General features: G+C 35.4%; 1 protein-coding gene across 1 annotated transcript in view; it reads right to left on the reverse strand.

Moving 5' to 3' along the window:
* The window catches only part of NEB (nebulin), a 124,027-nt gene that overhangs the window by 95,585 nt on the left and 14,771 nt on the right, over positions 1 to 13,671 (reverse strand). Inside the window, exons 16-32 of the mRNA XM_061363750.1 lie at positions 13,130 to 13,228; positions 12,535 to 12,639; positions 12,330 to 12,437; positions 11,367 to 11,678; positions 11,035 to 11,241; positions 10,289 to 10,393; positions 9,846 to 9,953; positions 8,760 to 9,071; positions 7,478 to 7,684; positions 7,142 to 7,246; positions 6,008 to 6,115; positions 4,799 to 5,110; positions 3,134 to 3,340; positions 2,307 to 2,411; positions 2,048 to 2,155; positions 1,357 to 1,668; positions 412 to 618 (exon numbers count right to left, since the gene is read on the reverse strand). Coding sequence (XP_061219734.1) covers positions 412 to 618; positions 1,357 to 1,668; positions 2,048 to 2,155; positions 2,307 to 2,411; positions 3,134 to 3,340; positions 4,799 to 5,110; positions 6,008 to 6,115; positions 7,142 to 7,246; positions 7,478 to 7,684; positions 8,760 to 9,071; positions 9,846 to 9,953; positions 10,289 to 10,393; positions 11,035 to 11,241; positions 11,367 to 11,678; positions 12,330 to 12,437; positions 12,535 to 12,639; positions 13,130 to 13,228 — 3,027 coding nt within the window. The remainder of the gene's footprint in view (positions 1 to 411; positions 619 to 1,356; positions 1,669 to 2,047; positions 2,156 to 2,306; positions 2,412 to 3,133; positions 3,341 to 4,798; positions 5,111 to 6,007; positions 6,116 to 7,141; positions 7,247 to 7,477; positions 7,685 to 8,759; positions 9,072 to 9,845; positions 9,954 to 10,288; positions 10,394 to 11,034; positions 11,242 to 11,366; positions 11,679 to 12,329; positions 12,438 to 12,534; positions 12,640 to 13,129; positions 13,229 to 13,671) is intronic.

Below are 13,671 nucleotides of genomic sequence, written 5' to 3' on the forward strand. Positions count from 1 at the left end.
ACAGGTGGAAGATTATTAGTTTATCTCCAAGAAAGTAAGTGTCAGTTGAGAGAGGCGATAAAGCTTCTCTTAGAGGAAACAGAGCTAACAAAAGTACACATAAGATTCTGACGGTCTCTGTAACTACAACACATGTGAAGCCTAGATATTTCTAAGGAACACCAGCAGATTACATCAGTTCAGCAGGAGAGGTAGAAAATAAATATCTCATTATAACAGCATTCATATCATGTAGTAATTTCATATTAATGTAACAGGCATCAGATGAAATGGACTATACATTTAAAAGCTTAAACCTTGTTTCTGAAAGGGCTCACCCCAGTATTTTTAACCCCAAGATTTAAACTGCTAAAAGGCTAAAATCAGTTATCTTGGGCAAACTTAAATGAATTTCGATTAATGCTTTCTTACCTCATCCATGATTTTAGCATTATTTAAAGCTAAGGCCATGTTCATGGAATCTAGAGGAACAGAATACTTCAGCTTGTCTGGATGCTGTCGATACTTCTTTTCACTAAGAATTTCCATCGCTTTCTTATTCTTTTCAGCTTCCAGGGAGCCCAGTGGTACCCATCCAATACCCTTCATACTTTCATCATATTCTGCTCTGTATTGATTCTGGAGGCAGAAAAAGAAAATACTCAGATTTACAAAAAAGTTTGCAAATCATGATACTTATTTCTGTGTTCAATTAATGTTAGATTTTTAATGCACTTATTCTAAAAAGAAGCACAATATCAAGGTGTATTCAAGGTTTATCTAGAAACACATTTGTTGGTGGTGTCTGTATTTTACTACTCTGCCTTTTATACAATGTGTAGATCTTCCTTATGATGTATATAGATTGCTCCTATGAGATTACATACTCAAGTCCCATTGAAGAAGGAGATCATCTTGAACCACTCTACCAAGAAAAAAAGGCCCTCCTCTATAGAGGTTAAAAATCCCAGAAAAATCTGAGAATATGGCTATTTAGGTGGTTTCCCCTTCTGAAAAGATCTTTTTGGAAGGACAGTATAAAACTGTTAACAAAAAAAGAAGCTTTTCATGTCTTGGCCTGCACACAAATACTGCTCCTGGAGATTGAACAGGACATGTAAGCAATAAATATCCATTTCACTTTATACATAAAATTATTTATTTCTGAGCCCAAATTCTTTAGCAATAGGTGTAATTTAATACTTCAGCCTTACAAAAATATAATGGCTATCACTGCTGAAGGTTTTGTTCCATTTGATACATTTTAGTACATAACTAATTTCACTAGGAAAGTAGTACTATTTATCTTACAATATGCTTTCATAAACCATGCATCATTGTATTCATAATGCAAAGGGTGAAGGATCTCTCACTTACATCACTCTGTATCTGCATCATGGTTTTGGCTAATTCAAGACTCATAGCATCAGGCAGAACCCTGTAGGTATGAATCAAGTTTTTGTAGTTTACATTTGTAGCCACTTCCTGTGCTTTTTTGGCTGCCACAACACTGAACATGTCAACTGGAGTATGGAAATTAGTCTTTGCTTTCTCATAGTCTTTTTTGTATTCACGATCAGATTGCATCTTAGCGACCTGCATGAAGTGCACCAACTTGGGGTCGTCTTCAAGGCTGCGGAATCCAATATGCTTTCCTTTTGCTTTTTCATAGGCTAGTTTGTATTTATACTGACAGCAGGAAAGAGAAAGAACAGCAAAAAATTAAATTTAAAAAAATGTGCTATTAAGCTCAATCATATCCCTGAAAACAATAAAGTATCGGGGGGGGGGGGTTCATGACAAGATCTCAGGTTTTCTCATTTAAACATAGCCTTACATAACAGCCCATGGCACAGGCACATGGAGCTCAGCAGCTTGCTGAACAAAGAGCAAAGAAGCACAATTCAGTATTTTTCCACTGCAAAGGCTTATACCATCAAGCATACAATTGCAATATAAACAACTCAAGATGTTTGAAAAAAATTATTTGTGCATAACAGAACACCTTGAAAATGCTCTCTTACTGTTTTTATAGTTACTCTGAGTACTATCACACAATCAAACTTACATCACTTGCAATGTCTCTGGAGGCTTTGGCTGCTTTTATTGGAATGGCATCTGGCTGCAAGTCATAACCTTTCTTCTTGTCTTCCTCCCACCCAGCTTTGTAAAGTTTCTAATTTAAAAAGCAAAAGAAAATATGCTCTATTATGAAGGCAGAAATACTGAAGCAGCCTTAAAAGACATAAACTTAACTTAAAAGACATAAAAATGACAAAATTTTTTGCAACAGACACTGAATGCCCCATGTGAGCATGGTGACTCACATTACTCATTGTGACTTGGTTCACTCTAGACTGCAGAATTTCTGGAGTATCTGGCATAACATGAATGCTGGTCTTCTCTTTGTTCCATTTGTCAGTGTAGAGTCTCTGCAATTAAAAAGTAATATTTAGCACTGAAAAAGCATTGCACTCATAAAATAAGAGCTTGCTGCTGTTATGTTCATTTGCAATAAATATAGTGTCATAAGGACTATAAATAATCTTCACAAATACAACACCTGAGTGGCAATATTATATTTCTCCTCCTTGGCTAGTACTCTCTTTGAGAAATTTGCAAAGTATGTTTTGAGAACTAGTAAATATTTAAACAGAATATTTCAGTCTGCATTTTCCCCTACTTTAATGCAAAGCATAATTTTCTTCTTTTTCTACACACCCCCTTTCCACGGCAAACATAGAATGTGGGATCACTGGTGTCCCAGACAACATGGGGCAAATTTAAAAAACTCCACTTTTCAAGGTAAGTTGTACATAACTAAAAGAATTCCAGAGGTTTTTCAACTCACTGATTATGAATACTACTTCCTGCAGAAAAAGAATGAAGGCTACCAAAGCACTATAAATCTGGAGAAGACATCTTTACTCACATACACAAAAGAGAAATTTTTAATCTTTTGAAACAGAAAATAAAACCCCTCAATTACGAATAGTCTGAGGCTTCCGACATCTCTCAGTGCCCAGTCTTAATGAAGCAAATCATTGTACTCATTGAAATCTAGTGACTTCTATGGGAATGCACCAGCTTTTTGCACAATTTTGCAAGACAACGACCCAACCTCCGACTCATGATCACCTGCACAAATTCTCACCTTATTCATGGTCTTGGCATTTTGCTTAGCTAGCACTTGCTCCATGGCATCCATTGTAATAGAGTACTTCAGCTTGTCTGGGTGCTGGCGGTACTTCTTCTCACTGAGAATCTCTGTAGCTTTTTTTGCCTTTTCTACATCCAGTGACTGAATTGGTACCCAGCCAACTCCTTTCAGCCAGTTATTAAAGTCTGATTTGTAAACATTCTTTTAAAAAATAAACAAGGAAGACCACAGTGAGACAAGGAAAATTAGAATGCCTATATAAATAAACACAGGTAAGGCCTTAAAACTTCTCCTGGTTATTCATTTTTTCAGGAAAATTTAGACAAGCCTGTTACAACTGCTACTGGTTTCCATATTCTTAGCATACATTAACAGCTATGCATGTCTTAGGGATACAGAAATTCTTTTCACTAAACCAGTCTGTAGAACTCTCACTACAAACCAAATGCACAGACCTTAAAACAAATTTTGAGTGATAAATACAAAATTCTGTCAAAAAAAAAATAATATTTTTCTTAACTGACACTTGTTTGTTGGTGACTCAGTTTGCAGTAGAACTGATTTAGAGAAATCGTTTCAACAATTTAATTGCCTTGTTCTGCACAATCTTGACTAGACACCATTCCTACTTAATCATACTTTAGAACAGACACAGGTACAAAAATACTGCAACAATAAAACCTGAAGAGTTAGGATTAACAAGGAGAATACCAGAGTCTGAGAGAAAGGCTACATACTTTCACAGCATGTGTACACAGGGCAAAATTTGTCCTCACGTAATACACTTCTCTCCTTGCAAACATCTGAGACAGCCAAGCAAGCTCAGCCAATGCAGTACGGTCAGGTAAAAATACAACGGGGAAGAAAAAGACTTGAGGTGCAAATTTCTGTGTTCGGAAAGAACAGTGTCTAAAGGTTGGATCCTCTATCTGTTGGCCAATGGAACATGCACATGGTCCTCTCCAAACAATACTTAGAATCTGAAGAACACTTCCAATCAGATTACTAACATTTTGAAGAACTTCAGATTTGTCAGAGGACTGCTAAATAAAGAAGATTAAACTAAATATTTCTGGGTAAAGAGGCAGTGCCTGAAGTTACACTACAGGGAAAAAGAAGAAAAAAAGGAAATGAGTCACAGAACTTAATGGAAACTACGGAAACTACAAAGCTATTTTAGGAACCTTTATCATAAGTGTCATATGCATCTCTGGGAGAACAAAAGCAGAAAGGAAAAGTGAACAAAATAAAATAATCTCAAATCCCTAGATAAAATACAAATGTACAAAATGTACATTTTTAAAAAACTTGAATAAAATATAGTCAGAATTTAGACTACATATAACCTACAATCGGACAATACAAATAATAATCACAGTAACAACAAATTTAAATTCAACTACAAAAAAACATTAATTAGAAAAACATGTTCATTAGTCAAATACGTAGAGATACAACACAGGAAACTGTTACTTGCTAGTGATGTCCCTTATCAGCTACACATAATTCTGGTAATTTTTGAAAACACAGGGTTCCAGACCAGATCTTTACATCTCAGTCTACTGTTAATCCAATATAGTTAATTGTTTATCCTTAAAACATTAACAGTATAACACAGTCATTATGAAAAGGAAAAAAATTAGATTAATCATTACATACATCACTCTGAAGCTGCATCACATTTCTTGATAGCTCCAGATTCACAGAATCAGGCAAGAGTGTATAATTGTGAATTGGCTGCTTATAGCCAGTATTTGTAATCACTTCCTGGGCTTTCTTGGCAGCCGTCACGCTGAACATATCCAACGGAGTATGATATTTGGTCTTGGTAACTTCATAATCCTTTTTATATTCACGATCTGACTGCATTTTGGCCACATTCATGTAATGAACAAGTTTAGGATCATCCTGCAGGCTACGGTATCCAACCTGTTTGCCTTTACCTTTCTCATATGATTCCTTGTACTTGTACTAGAGACAAAAGAAAAGAAAGCCTTCACCCACTTCAGAAAGACAAAACATGCTTTTGATAATTTTAATACTGGGATACTCAGTATTTTAACAACTGCCATTCATTCTTAATAAACTTTTTCAGGGAAAAAGATAGAACAGGATTGCTAGATTTCTCTGCTTGTTTTGATTGTTGGTACAGATCTAAATCTAGATATGCAGTTACATCCCCTCCCTCGACATTGCCTCTGCCACATTATATTTTACTGCCATAGACTTCTAACTCCCAGGAATATTCATCTTTTCATTAAAAGGCTAACATAATAATATATTATTAAAAAGCCTAAGACTACCAGGCAATTAGATGTCCCTATATTCAGCTACTGGAGAGAGGCAGTTTTTAAGTGGGCAATGGAAGTCATTTTAGCCATTTTAAAGTTAGTAAATTTATTTCTGTGTTCCAAATCCCCTTTCACAGCTTGTGTTGGATAGCACACCACGTTTTACTATTGCTAATTAATGTAGCTGCATGAACACAGCCACATTTCTGTACCACTCATGAATGCCAGTCAAGTAGAAATACAGGTCTCCAGCAATTAAGAATACAGCTCAGGTAAATTATAACAAAGAAAATTCAAAACAAGCTGGTGAATACATGAAGCACATAAAACAACCAGCCCCACTTCACCAGCACTCACACACATTATGATGCATTTCCAAAGTAAGAGGTTTTTTCAGACATTCGTGTAAACATCTGAACTTACTTCTTATTTTGAAGTATTGTAAGAGTTCCAGTTCTCAGGGTTAACTGCCTCTATACCATTATACATATATAGCTTACATTCTATAGCAGGCTACGCTACAGAAAGCTGTAACACAGTAGATGTATGTATTCCACTTCATGTGAATTATACTTACATCACTTGCAATATTCCGAGAAGCCTTAGCAGCAATGATAGGAATGGCATCTGGTTTCAGATCATATCCTTTTGCTATGGTCTTTTTCCAGTCTGCTTTGTAGTTAGCCTTGTAGGGAAAAAAAGGTATGAGCTTGCAAATGTACAAGTAACAATTTTAAAACAGTTGTTTAAGCCCATATTTTTATTATAGTTATGGGAATCAAAATACTCAGTTTAGTCTGTGCAATTGCAAGGAAAAACGTTGACCTGCACAGAAATTACACCTATATTCTGATAAATATATTGATACAAAGACAGGAGAGTCCTTCAAGACAATCAGTTTAACACACGTAGACAAACCACTAACTCTGTAAGCGTTTCTTGCAATTTTTATGCTGAATAACCCTACCGTAAGGCATTTTGCCCTTGCTTTGAAAGCAAACCCTTTCTTATTTGACTAAACCTTCAGAAATTTTTTCCTGTTAGCTTAAAAATCAGGCCTTGTGATCTTAATGAACTGAAGAAAGCAGTCTGTCTGTTTTTTTGTTAGCAGTTAACATCTGGATGGACTGTTAGTATTTCAAGGCTATTAAAGGAGATTTTAGCTGGTTCTTGGAGGCCTGATAATGTCACCATAACACTTAATATCACAAAGGGAATAAATTTGATACTAATAATGGAGATCCCTGTGGTGCTGGATGGATGGAAGAAGTGATGAAAAGGAGACAGATTAGTAGCTGAACAGCAGAAAAAAGGCATTATTATCTTGCCATGGGATAAGTTAATTTCCTTTGAAAGCCCAGAAGGAGGGAGCAACATAAAGAGAACTTGCACTGCTTGCCTCTGTGTTGCATTTCATACAAAAGTAGATGACATAAGTCTCCAAACCTACAGGAATATGAGTAATTTTCTCATTCAGTCTACCCAAGTATTTTGACAATAAAACGTTGAAATGTGTTCATGTTCATGAATGCTCAGACAGTTTAAAAATTTACCAGCACAAAACTCACTGTCTTCTAGAAGTAAAAGTTTAGCTGAATTCAGAGCTTGTGCATCTCTATATTCAGTATCATAGCACAAACAAAGTTATTTATTCTATTAAGTAAATTACATATCAATGTATTATTGATCAGACTATTGGTTATATGCTTACATCACTCAAATTGTAGGCATTGACCCTGGCTTGAATAAACTGAGGAACATCAGGATCCAGGGTATATTTGTGTTTCAGTTTTTCACCTTCTTGTTTGTATGTTACCTACAAGGAAAAATAAACAAATACTTCTTGGAAAGCAGGTAATATTAGTGTTAACAAATAGAGACAAGGTAACAATACTTCATTCTTACCAACAAATGACAATCTTACTATTTTTACCGTTCTTAAAATGTAACTTCTTTTTTGGATGGAATGTCAAACAGTAACACAAAAATCACAAATATGGTAAAAATTAAAATCACTATATTGCATTAATAACGAAAAATTCCTTACATCACTCAGTTGCTTGGTGTTGTGCTGAGCTAAAACCATTGGCATTGAATCTGGTATACTTGTAAATTTGATGGTGTCTGGGTGCTGACGGTATTTCTTTTCATTTAATGCCTCCCCAGCCTTTTTAGCTTTTTCAACATCCAGAGAACCAAGAGGACTCCATCCAATACCCTTGAACCAGCTGTTATACTCTTGTTTGTATGCATTCTGAAGGAGAAAAAAACAACCTGGATCAAGATTGTCCCACATAACTGTAATAATTCTGTTTAAAGCAATAATCACATAGCTCAGCTAGCATATTCTACATGAGTGTATTTTTGATTCATGATTCATGAATCCAGTACTTACTAACCATCCTTTTCTTTTACCTATGTGAAAAATTTCACCAACCTTCAATTCTTGGTAACTTCTAAACTAACATATGTTCTGTGTTTCAGCAGACTCTATGAGACTTGGCCTTATACAGAGGCTCAATTTTTTATTTGTTTCTTATCGTTTCTCCTACAGTAAACTATGCAGAGTCCACAGACTGCAAGTGAAAAATTTATCATGGCTACAAAATATGCAGAAGGTTATCCCATATAAACATTCAAAGTTCTGAATGCAAGGATATTGTGTACACTCTTTTTTTAAGACCATTCCATGTTCTAACTCTAAAATGAGTGGTCCTCCACAGAGATCCACAGAGAGTCAAATTCTGCAGTATATAGGGAGGTGCGGAGTGCAACTATGTATGCCCAGTCAACCATGTGAAACTCTGTACCTGCAAGGACCAAAAAGCTCCTAAGAGATATCTCCTACACTAGAGATCTCCAGAACATATTTCCAACAATATCAATAGCTTCATTTTGTCCACTCCTGCATCCTAAGTGATTAACAATAGTCCCCCTACACTATCCTATCTATCTCCTGTAATAAAAAAGCAAGACAACTTAAAAGAAGTCTTAAGGAATAAAACAAAATTATGTTAGCTGCAAAATAAAGTTTCGTGAGGAAATGGGGGGGAGGGCGGGTGGGAGGGCGAAAAGTTAGCTTGAATTCAGCATTCCAGAATTCACCTCTCTACTGATATGCCAACATCAAAATCCTGTTGGCAAGAACTCCCCTGCAGTTTGGTATTTCTAAATGCCACCAGCTGATAAAACTTACAACTTCTCCAAGACATAAGAAAAACAAAGCATTCCAATACAGTAATGGCAATTTTAATGGAATATAAACTCATATTTTACCTTCACAGTATGCAGGAAAACATCCATGAAATTGCTATCAATGAAATACTTACGTCACTCTGAATTTGCATCATGTTCTTCGCAAGCTCAACATCCATGGCATCTGGCAGATAAGTGTAGTGATGGATCAGTTTTTTGTAATTAGTATTAGAAGCTACATCCTGAGACTGTTTAGCCGCCTGGATACTGTACATGTCAGGAGTTGCATGATAGTTAGTCTTGGTCTTCTCATAGTCTTTCTTGTACTCGCGCTCAGACTGAATCTTCGCTACATTCATGTAGTGAACAAGCTTCGGGTCATCTTGCAGGCTTCTGAAACCAACCTGTTTTCCTTTAGCCTTCTCATACGATTCTTTATATTTATACTAGAAACAGAGGAAAGAGTGGTATGGCTACTTAAGTCCAAGCTAACGCAAAAGAAAAGCTCTCACAACTGTAATTGGAAAAAGAAGCTGCAAGCAGTTCAGAAAGATAAACTCTCCTAATTGGCACAAACAACGAGCTTTTCTTGCTGCACCATCTAAGCCTGTACACTACAGGTTATGCGCACCACAATAAGATCTATCAGTATTAGCTTTTCTTTTAAGTAAGGGAAAAAATTTCCTAAGCATTCCTGTGCAGAAACGTATATGAAAAATATCAGAATAATTGAGACAATCCTTCTCAGTCATTTGAAAAGAATAGCAAACAAATGGAATATGACTGGAGAGCTTCCTCTAGTTATAAAAAACCACCAGTACATATCCCCACCTTACACTATTTGTACTACATGGCCCTTCAATTCATGTATAAGCCATGCTCCACTGTATAACCAAAAGCACCCTGAACACATGTTGTTGTCTGTAAATAGGTGCCAATGTAGTGTGTTTCTGGAATCACAGAATGATTGCAAGAACTACTGATTTAATTTCTCCTGTGTCAAGTGGGTTAAGAAACACAGTAAAGCATTTGCCTATCTAAAGCAAACAAGATGAGCATAAAATAAGTTCTGTGCAAACTAGGCCTTTCAGAAAGACTAAGAATCGCCTTCTCATAATGCTGACTCTAGTTGAGACTTATGCAACACATGAGGTCTACCAGACAGCCTGTAAGGGACGTTCTACTAAATGTAGGATAGCATACCTGGAGTAGATACTTACATCACTAGCAATGTTTCTCGAAGCCTTGGCTAGAGTAATTGGAATAGCATCAAGAGACACCTTGTTCCCTTTAGCTATTAGATCATGGTAGCCTTGTTTATAATAAGCCTAAAAAAGAAAATCCATATTATTCCAGAGAACTTAGTAATCACATGACCTATATGCAAGTCAAAGCTATTCCTAAGCTACTTCAGGCAATTCTTTAGAAGCAGGTGCAGTGGGGATCATATACAATCATCGTTTATAAGAACAGATTTATCTATTAATTACATTACTTAAATGGTACCTGGTTGGAAATTCAAGTAACACAAAGAATGAAAAATTACACTGATAGAAGCTGACTATATAGAACTGTGTATCTGTGAAAGGAACCTGCAATCTCTAACGTATTACTCAAAAATTCATTAACAATGTGTAAAAAATGTTGTAAAGAAGTCACTTACGTCACTGATATTAGCTGCATTGTATCTAGCTTGGATAAACTGTGGAATATCCGGGCTTAGAGTATATTTATGTTTAACTTCCTCTCCAGAAGATCTATATAGTTTCTGTAAAATATATGATACAGAAATAAATCCTTTCCCTGTTTAGGTTACTGTAAATTAACTGAGGGTTTATGTTTGATTTTGCAAATAGATGTACATTGCCACCTATTTCATAAAGATTGAGGCTACACTTTTCAAACAGAATTGTTAATCTTACTGAGGAATGCATCCTAAAAGCTTCATGCAGTCTTTACTCAATAAAATTAAGGTCTTTAATGGACATAAAGCCACATTTATGAAAGAACAGGATAATAAAGAGTAACACAAAGCAAAGCTTCCTGGTTATAGTGATTGACATACTAAGATTTGTTAAACATTCTGTAATTAATTTATTATTGCAGGTGGTAAAACACAAATAACCTGGAAATTTCACATTTCTTAAATAAAATGTATTTCAAATGTACTTAGAATACAAATGGGCAGAATCAACCCATGTGAACTTAAAAAGCCACATGATTTCAGAGAGATGTACAGACCTATACAGACCTTACTCCCAGGCAAATCAGAGCACAAAACAATGACAACACAGGGAAACACTTTAAGGCTAACAGTACTTTAAAAAATTTTACAAATAATTCCAAGCTTTTCAGTAAATACATCTTTACAATATCTTTACCTTAACACATATTTCTTTCTCTACTTACATCATTGAGTTGAACTGAATTCTGTTTGGCTTGGACCATTACTGGAGAGTCCGCCACACTTGTAAATTTAATGGTGTCTGGATGCTGGCGGTATTTCTTTTCATTCAAGGCATCTCCAGCTTTTTTAGCTTTTTCTACTTCTAGTGATCCAATGGGGACCCAACCAATGCCTTTCATCCAGTTATTATAATCAGCTTTGTACACATTCTAATAAAGGAGTGAAAACAATGTTTTAAAAGTTAGGAAGTATTAAAAACAATTCAGGGACCTCTCCTGACTCTTCACAGTTTTCGCTAGAGGCATCTCAAAAAAATTCTGTTCACGTTACTTACATCACTCTGAATCTCCATCATATTCTTGGAAAGCTCCACATTCATTGCATCTGGTAAGTAAGTATAATGGTGGAGGAGGTTCTTGTAATTTGTGTTGCTGGCAATCTCTTGAGCCTTCTTGGCACCAACAACATTGACCATGTCCAATGGAATGTTGTACTTAGTTTTTGTCTTCTCATAATCCTTCTTGTACTCTCGCTCAGACTGCATCTTGGCTACCTTCATAGAATGAACGAGTTTGGGATCGTCTTGGATGCTCCTGAAGCCAACAAGTTTACCCTTGCCAAGTTCATAGGCTTTTTTATAGTTAACCTGTTAGAATATAACAGAACAAGGAAAATATCATCTAAGTAACTTAGCAATAAGTAATTAAAAGCAAAGGCTACCCTTTGTTTTCTACAAAGAATATACCACACTTCTTCATAAATCCAGGCATGTATCTCTTTACAGTTCAGTGACAAACAAATCAGTTAGCTAGCTTTCAAAGTAGCATTGTCTCACTTGTACTGATTATAAGAGAGAGAAGTCTAAAACACTAAGGGACCCCCGCAAGACCATCCCCAAAAATCTACCAAAAACTCCAGTGATGTCCTAGAGTCTTCCATCTAATTTATGATTCGGCCTATAATTCATGACAGGGAGAATTCAGGGGTCCATTGCTCATAGAGGTGTCATTACTGACCTACACGTCATGATTTGCCTTAACCATGCTGGAGCGCAAGATAGCCTAGTTATTCACGAGAATTAGATAATGTAAAAGCCTTTTCTAAATGTAATTATACAGATATGTATTGAAACAATGAAACACTATGAAAATATAACTGTGTTAAATACATCCAATAACATGCTCAAAAAAAGCAATAAAGAAGTTATCCTATGTGTCCTTAGTAAACAGAATTGCAAATGCTGTTTAAGTATAAGCTCTTGTGAGTTAAACAGTTTCTTCAAGAAGGATATACTTACATCACTGACAGCCTGCCTAGCAGCCTTGGCAGCTTGGATAGGAATAGCATCACTTTTTAGATCATATCCCTTTGATTTTAATTCTTCCAATCCCATTTTGTAATAGTTCTAGGAGAAAAGGTGAATTTTTAATAAACAGTTACTAGCTAACAGACACTTTATCTTGTAAGTTGAATTAATAACTTTAGATTCAAAATATACTCACATCACTAATATTGTAGGCATTAACTTTAGCCTGTATAAACTGGGGCACATCTGGAGGGAGGTGGTACTTATGAATAATTTCTTCACCTTTGGATTTATATATTATCTACAAAGAAAAACAATGGAAGAAATTCAGCAACACAATATTTAGAGATTGCAAATGCTTAATAATGCTGAGTGATACAGCTTAAAGAACTGTGCTATGATTCTATGATCTCATGTTACTCACTCACAAAGACACACAGATAAAATCCTAGTCCTTGCCAAGTGAGTGGTATAAACCCCACTGACTTAACTGGTGTGAATACACTGAGAATGATGGACACAAAGTTACAAACATACATACTAAAAACTGACATGAACAGCCAACTGAAAAACTGAAAAAAAAATCTGATTTCCAGCTGATCTCCCGTTGGAGTAGAACTGTGAATACACATGAACGTTTTTGTGCTCGTGCATGTGTGTATATGTACACATATTCACCTACACTTTCATTTCAGGAGTTCTCTTAAAAGTGGATGATAAAGGAAAGGTAGTCAAGATTGCAGAAACTGATAATGTCAGAGTGCAGCAACATATTTCCTAAGATTACTTACATCACTCAGCTGTTTGGTATTGATCTCTGCTTGCTTCTGTACTGGAGAGTCAGTCACTTGAGTAAATTTGGTCTGATCAGGATGCTTTTTGTAGGTGTGCTGAAGGAATATAATATATTTACAGAAAATGCAAATAAGCAAAACTATCTTATAAGACACAGCAATCTTACATTACTTAGGATAGTTAACAGTTGTGGTATGTGTGCAGATAAGCACTGTCCTGAACAACGGTTCTCATGCTACTTTTTAACATAATCAGAGCTCAAATAATTTTTTGAAGTATTAAGATAAAATATTTTAATAGGTATATAAATATTATCATGTATGGCATATGTAATACATTATAAATATTATAGCCTATTCATTTTAGTATATTATATACATATATAAAGCATTTTCCAAGTATTGACAAAGTAAATAAAATTAGTATTAATAAAGTACCTTTAATGTATTAATGGAAAAATACATTGACTTCAGCAGGTAAATGCTTGAGGATCATTAATTCAGTTTGGTACTACTCCAATTTTATGGTTTTACTTGTT

Source organism: Neopsephotus bourkii, unplaced genomic scaffold, assembly GCF_033783945.1.
Source record: "Neopsephotus bourkii isolate Nb327-2 ecotype Australia unplaced genomic scaffold, CSIRO-AGI_Nbou_v1 NB_1181, whole genome shotgun sequence".
Taxonomy (NCBI): domain Eukaryota; kingdom Metazoa; phylum Chordata; class Aves; order Psittaciformes; family Psittacidae; genus Neopsephotus; species Neopsephotus bourkii.